The sequence below is a fragment of the Erythrolamprus reginae genome, chromosome 8 (genome assembly GCF_031021105.1).
Source record: "Erythrolamprus reginae isolate rEryReg1 chromosome 8, rEryReg1.hap1, whole genome shotgun sequence".
NCBI lineage: Eukaryota > Metazoa > Chordata > Lepidosauria > Squamata > Dipsadidae > Erythrolamprus > Erythrolamprus reginae.
The window spans coordinates 46,315,567-46,323,065 of NC_091957.1; the positions used below are offsets into that span (position 1 = coordinate 46,315,567).

Here is a 7,499-nt window from a genome sequence, read left to right on the forward strand (position 1 = left end):
TCATGAGTTAATCCTAGGTTCAGGAGGTTTGCTAAAAGAAGAGAAGAAATTACTGGGAAATGATTTTGAACCTGCAGGTTAGAATTGCGTAGTAGGTGAGACATAATTTATGGAGATGATCGGAAGAGATGCTTGATTTCGTACAAACTGCATAGTTAAAATGTGGCCTGAATTCCTAGCTCTAGAAAAGTAAGCTTTTGATAAAACATGACAAACTGTGTTAATTAAGATGAGAAAGAACTCTGAACAAAGCTTATAAATACTGAGATACCCCTACGTTTGTTGGAGAGGTTTATAGCTTTGCATCTTCAGCTCGTTAGCTTGGGATGTGACTTTGCATCGTAAAATTTATTGTGCATGGTCTCGCAATGCTGCATGTAACCGTTACCATCTATTCGGTGTAAAAGAGAATAAAAGATTTACTTGTTTTGAAAAATCAAAGCCCTGAGAAGAGATTTGTGGATTTGTTATCAGCTAGACCAGAATGGTCTCCATAGGAGGGGTCAACACTTTTCTCACCGCTTCTCCCTTTCTGCCCTTCCTCCCAACAGGCGTCTGAAGAATGAGCTACTGGAGATCCGAAGGAAAGGGGCCAAGAGAGGCAGCCAGCAGTACAGCGAACGGACCTGCGCTCGTTGCCAGCAGAGCCTGGGCCGGGTCAACCCCAAGGCCAACACCTGCTGGGATTGCAATCACCTGGTTTGCCGCGACTGCCGCTCCTACGATGCCGACAGCTGTTGGCGTTGCAAAGTTTGCGCCAAGGAAGCGTAAGTCTGCTCCCCTGCTTTGCACGTTGGGACAGGGGTGGTGTTCTCACCCAGCTCCCCAAACACGACAAACTTATTTTATTTATTTATTATTATTATTATTATTATTATTATTATTATTATTATTATTATTTATTGGATTTGTATGCCGCCCCTCTCCGCAGACTCGGGGCGGCTAACAACAGTAATAAAACAGCATATAATAATAATACAATACTAAAAACAGTTAAAAACCCATTATTATAAAAACCAAACATACATACAGATATACCATGCATAAAATTGTAAAGGCCTAGGGGGAAAGATTATCTCAATTCCCCCATGCCTGGCGGCAGAGGTGGGTTTTAAGCAGCTTACAAAAGGCAAGGAGGGTGGGGGCAATTCTAATCTCTTGGGGGGAGTTGGTTCCAAAGGGCCAGGGCCGCCACAGAGAAGGCTCTTCCCCTGGGTCCCGCCAAGCGACATTGTTTAGTTGACGGGACCCGGAGAAGGCCCACTCTGTGGGACCTAACTGGTCGCTGGGATTCGTGCATTTATCAGATTTGTATGCCGCCCCTCTCCGAGGACTCGGAGCGGCTCACGACAAGAAAAACAGTACAAATCCAATATTTAAAACAGTTTAAAACCCTTCACATAAAAACAATCATACATCTCATACAATCCATACATAAAGTGGAAACAGCTCAGGGGAATCATTTTCCCCATGCCTGACGACTGAGATGGGTTTTGAGGAGTTTGCGAAAGGCAAGGGAGGGTGGAGGGCAGTCCTAATATCCGGGGGGGGAGTTGATTCCAGAGGGTCGGGGCCACCACAGAGAAGGCTCTTCCCCTGGGTCCCGCCAGACGACATTGTTTCGTCGGTGGGACCCGGAGAAGGCCAACTCTGTGGGACCTAGCTGGTCTCTGGGATTCATGCGGCAGAAGGCGGTCCCAGAGATATTCTGGTCCGATGTCACGAAGGGCTTTATAATTAAATGAATGATTCCTTTATTAGCAGCGCCAGCAGCCATAGCAAAAAGTTTCTCTCTCACTGCGGGCTAGTAAGTCCATGTAGCCCCGTGATGGCGAACGTTTTTTGGTTTGCGTGCCGAAAGGGTGTGTGTGGTAGCATGGGTGTGCCTGCACCCATTCCCTCCCTCCACGCATGCACAACCATCATCCCACACTGCCCCGCCCATGCGCACAATCCTCCCCAAATCTGCACATGCGCACAGGCCTCACTGAAGCCTGGAACGTGAAAAAAACGGGCAAACTAGAAGTTCGGAAGTTGGGTTTCTTTAAATACACTACTCAAAAAAACAAAGAGAACACTCAAAGAACACATCCTAGATCTGAATGAATGAAATATTCTCACTGAATACTTCGTTCTGTACAAAGTTGAATGTGCACAACAGCTTGTGAAATTGATTGTCAGTCAGTGTTGCTTCCTAAGTGAAACATAGAAACATTTCATTTCATTTATTGGATTTATATGCCGCCCCTCTCCGAAAACTCGGGGCGGCATAGAACATTGACGGCAGAAAAAGACCTCATGGTCCATCTAGTCTGCCCTTATGCTATTTCCTGTATTTTATCTTAGGATGGATCTATGTTTATTCCAGGCATGTTTAAATTCAGCTCCTGTGGATTTACCAACCCCGTCTGCTGGAAGTTTGTTCCAAGCATCTACTACTCTTTCAGTCAAATAATATTTTCTCACGTTGCTTCTGATCTTTTCCCCCAACTAACCTCAGATTGTGTCCCCTTGTTCTTGTGTTCACTTTCCTATTAAAAACACTTCCCTCCTGAACGTGGACAGTTTGATTTCACAGAAGTTTGATTTACTTGGAGTTATATTGTGTTGTTTAAGTGTCCCCTTTTTTTTTTTTTGAGCAGTGTATATCAAAAGTGTTTGAACTGAATCCCTTGCTCGTGGGGGGCCTCTTTGTTCCAATCCAGTAAGCCCAAAGCAGAACATATAAAACTGGGGCTAGCCAACCACAGCCAATGTTAAGACGTGTGGAATTCCAACCCCCAGAATCCCCCAGGCAACATGCTCAATTTCATTGTACTTGTGTTAACCAAATGGATTTATGCCACCAGGCAAAGGGGAGTTAAGATATTCCTTCCCCCTAGGCCATTACAAGTTATGCATGGTATGTTTGTGTGTATGTTTGGTTTTATTATAAGGGTTTTTAGTTGTTTTATTAATTGGATTGCTACATGCTGTTTTTATCATTGTTGTTAGCTGCCCCGAGTCTGCGGAGAGGGGCGGCATAGAAATGCAATCAATCAATCAATCAAACAAACAATTAAAATAAAATAAAATAAAATAAAATAAAATAAAATAAAATAAAATAAAATAAAATAATACAATACAATACAATACAATACAATAAAATAATAAAATAAAATAAAATAAAATAATAAAAAAATGATAAAATGATAAATAAAATAAAATAAAATAAAATAAATAAAATAAATAAAATAAAATAAAATAAAATAAAATAAAATAAATTTTAGCTATTGGGGTGGAGATTCATGTTCTCAGAAGCAATTTCTTTTTCCTGCTTTCCCACCTGCAGGGAACTGAAGAAATCCACTGGAGATTGGTTCTACGACCAAAGAATGCATCGCTTTGCTCCTCGGCTGGGCAGTGACATCATCCGAATGTCTCTTCGGCGCAAACCACAGGGTGGGGCATATTCGTCGGAAGGCAACTTCTGCTTCTGGTTTTTAATTAGAACGAACGTTCAGTAGCTTCCAAGGCTAAGTAGTTATAATTTCTCCCTGCCAATTCCTTCAGTGCCCTGAGATATTTTCCAAATAGAGATCAAGGATGTTGTCAACCGGGTGCGATCTGAATGCAATCTGGTTTTGCAGCATTTATTGTCTAGACCAGGATTTTCAACTGTTGGCAACTTTAAAGTGTGTGGATTTCAAACCCCCCAAATTTTCCAGCTGGAATACACATATCTTAAGATGACCAAGTTTGAAGAAGGCTGGTCTAGATTTCTTAGAAACATTGAAGATTGATGGCAGAAAAAGACCTCATGGTCCATCTCGTCTGCTCTTATACTATTGCCTGTATTTATCTTACGATGGATTTATGTTTATCCCAGGCATGTTTAAATTCAATTACTGTCGGTTTACCAACCACGTCTGCTGGAAGTTTGTTCCAAGCATCTGCTACTCTTTCAGTCAAATAATATTTTTTCACATTGCTTCTGATCTTTCCCCCAACTAACCTCAGATTGTGCCCCCTTGTTCTTGTGTTCACTTTTCCTATTAAAAACCCCTCCTGAACCTTATTTAAACCTTTAACATATTTAAATGTTTTGATCATGCCCCCCCTTTCCCTTCTGTCCTCCAGACTATACAGATTGAGTTCATTAAGTCTTTCCTGACATGTTTTATGCTTAAGACCTTCCACCATTCTTGTAGCCCGTCTTTGGACCCGTTCAATTTTATCCATATCTTTTTGTAGGTGAGGTCTCCAGAACTGGACACAGTATTCCAAATGTGGTCTCACCAGCGCTCTATACAACGGGATCACAATCTCCCTCTTCCTGCTTGTTATACATCTAGATATGCAGCCAAGCATTCTACTTGCTTTCCCTACCGCCTGACTGCACTGTTCACCCATTTTGAGACTGTCAGAAATCACTACCCCTAAATCCTTCTCTTCTGACGTTTTTGCTAACGCAGAACTGCCAATACAATACTCAGATTGAGGATTCCTTTTCCCCAAGTGCATTCTTGCAATGATCATTTTGGTTCCATTAGAATCTGCTTGGCCAACACCATCTCTTCTTCCTAGCTCCCATCATTGATGGTCTCCTTATGTGGGTTTGGGAGATCTCGGCGTGGCCAACTCCCTGCGGAACCTTTTGCCACGGCCAATTTGCTGTGGCTTCAAGAGTTACATTAATATCAAAGAAATGGTTGGATAGAATCATTAAAGGGAGTGTGCAAAAGGAGGGACAACATGAAATCTGAATGACAAAAAAATAAAATAAACATTTTATTATTTTAAATACTTGTATCAAATTGTTCCATGGAGAATTGGCCTGTGGTGAGAACCCTTGCCTGATCCAATGGTATTCAAATTTGTTGTTTGGTAACAGTCTTATTATTTGGTGCCTTTTTGGTGGACTTTTCATTCCATTCTTGCGCTCCTGTTCCTTGGATCTGCCAAAGTCTGTTCCAGATTGGTATCTCTCGTTCCTGCCATTCTGCCAATACTCCTGCTGTCTGGAATCCCCACCACATTTCGGACATAAACACCCTAGAAATGTCCAAAGATACTTCACTAGAAGAACCCTCCACTCCTCCACTCACAACAGAATACCCTACACAACTAGACATACAATCCTAGGTTTGGAAAGCTTAGAACTACATCGTCTTAAACACGATCTAAGCATAGCCCATAAAACTATCTGCTACAACGTTCCTCCTGTCAACGACTACTTCAGCTTCAACCACAACAACACACGAGCACATAATAGATACAAGCTTAAAGTAAACTGCTTTAAACTTGACTGCAGGAAATACGACTTTAGTAACCGAGTAGTTGATGCATGGAACTCACTACCAGACTCTGTAGTATCATCACCTAAACCCCAAAACTTTACCCTTAGACTCTCCACTGTTGACCTCTCCCGATTCCTAAGAGGTCAGTAAGGGGCGTGCATAAGTGCACCAGCGTGGCTTTCATCCCCTGTCCTAATGTTTCTCTTCTACTAGTATCATGTATATAAATATTATATCTTTGTATACCACCAATACGTACTTGACAAAACAAACAAACAAACAAACAAACAAATAAATACATCCCCATTCTCCCCTCTCCCTGCATTTATGGCAGGATGCTAAGCAAGCTGAAGCATTTACGATGACAGACCTGATAGAAACATAGAAACATAGAAGTCTGACGGCAGAAAAAGACCTCATGGTCCATCTAGTCTGCCCTTATACTATTTTCTGTATTTTATCTTATGATGGATATATGTTTATCCCAGGCATGTTTAAATTCAGTTACTGTGGATTTATCTACCACGTCTGCTGGAAGTTTGTTCCAAGGATCTACTACTCTTTCAGTTAAATAATATTTTCTCATGTTGCTTTTGATCTTTCCCCCAACTAACTTCAGATTGTGTCCCCTTGTTCTTGTGTTCACTTTTCTATTAAAAACACTTCCCTCCTGGACCTTATTTAACTCTTTAACATATTTAAATGTTTTGATCATGTCCCCCCTTTTCCTTCTGTCCTCCAGACTATACAGATTGAGTTCATTAAGTTTTTCCTGATAAGTTTTATGCTTAAGACCTTCCACCATTCTTGTAGCCCGTCTTTGGACCCGTTCAATTTTGTCAATATCTTTTTGTAGGTGAGGTCTCCAGAACTGAACACAGTATTCCAAATGTGGTCTCACCAGCGTTCTATATAGCGGGATCATAATCTCCCTCTTCCTGCTTGTTATACCTCTAGCTATGCAGCCAAGCATTTTACTTGCTTTCCCTACCGCCTGACTGCACTGTTCACCCATTTGGAGACTGTCAGAAATCACTACCCCTTTTCTTCTGAAGTTTTTGCTAACACAGAACTGCCAATACAATACTCAGATTGAGGATTCCTTTTCCCCAAGTGTATTATTTTACATTTGGAAACATTAAACTGCAGTTTCCATTGCTTTGACCATTTATCTAGTAAAGCTAAATCATTTACCATATTACAGACGCCTCCAGGAATATCAACCCTATTGCACAATTTAGAGTCATCGGCAATGTTATTATTATCATCCCGTATTTAAATAAAGACTTAGGATGTGTGGGGTCTGTGCTGTATGTTGACACCTCTTTTCCTCTGGTTATTTAGCTAGCAAAAGAGAGACCGCAAGCCAAGTGCTTCTTCAGAAAGCACAACGCAAGGACCTCAGAAGTGGCTCCGAAGCACCCCCAAAAAGTCCCCAGCAGCAACGCAAGGAACACAAGTGAGTCTTCCTGCCTCAGGGCTGCTGTGCGATCTGTCTTGCACCCATCCTCCCAATACAGTGGTACCTCTATCTACAAACGCCTCTACTTATGAACTTTTCTAGATAAGAACCGGGTGTTCAAGATTTTTTTGCCTCTTCTCAAGAATCATTTTCCACTTACAAACCCGAGCCTCCGAAACTGTAACCAGAAAAGGCAGGGAGACGCCTCCGTGGGGCCTCTCTAGGAATCTCCTGGGAGGAAACACGGCCGGAAAAGGCGGGGAGAAGCCTCTGTGGGGCCTCTCTAGGAATCTCCTGGGAGGAAACAGGGCCGGAAAAGACAGGGAGAAACCTCCGTGGGGCCTCCGTGGGGCCTCTCTAGGAATCTCCTCCGTGGGGCCTCTCTAGGAATCTCCTGGGAGGAAACAGGGCTGGAAAAGGTGGGGAGAAGCCTCCGTGGGGCCTCTCTAGGAATCTCCTGGGAGGAAACACGGCCAGAAAAGGCGGGGAGAAGCCTCCGTGGGGCCTCTCTAGGAATCTCCGTGGGGAGGAAACACGGCCAGAAAAGGCAGGAAGAAGCCTCCGTGGGGCCTCTCTAGGCATCTCCTGGGAGGAAACAGGGCCTCCACCCTCCCTGTGGTTTCCCCAATTGCACACACTATTTGCTTTTACATTGATTCCTATGGGAAAAATTGCTTCTTCTTACAAACTTTTCTACTTAAGAACCTGGTCACGGAACAAATTAAGTTCACTATACATGAAATAAAAGAGTTCAGCGG

At 42.7% G+C, this 7,499-nt stretch overlaps 2 protein-coding genes across 5 annotated transcripts in view; both read left to right on the forward strand.

Annotated features, from left to right (window-relative positions):
* Positions 1 to 7,499, forward strand: part of TRMT12 (tRNA methyltransferase 12 homolog) — a 533,403-nt gene that overhangs the window by 37,198 nt on the left and 488,706 nt on the right. The window lies entirely within an intron of this gene.
* SYTL4 (synaptotagmin like 4) overlaps positions 1 to 7,499 on the forward strand; it is a 56,567-nt gene that overhangs the window by 15,623 nt on the left and 33,445 nt on the right. For all 4 annotated transcript variants that reach the window (XM_070759849.1, XM_070759851.1, XM_070759850.1 and 1 more), the window contains 3 exons: positions 552 to 767; positions 3,332 to 3,441; positions 6,624 to 6,738. In XM_070759849.1, the coding sequence (XP_070615950.1) occupies positions 552 to 767; positions 3,332 to 3,441; positions 6,624 to 6,738 (441 nt within the window). The remainder of the gene's footprint in view (positions 1 to 551; positions 768 to 3,331; positions 3,442 to 6,623; positions 6,739 to 7,499) is intronic.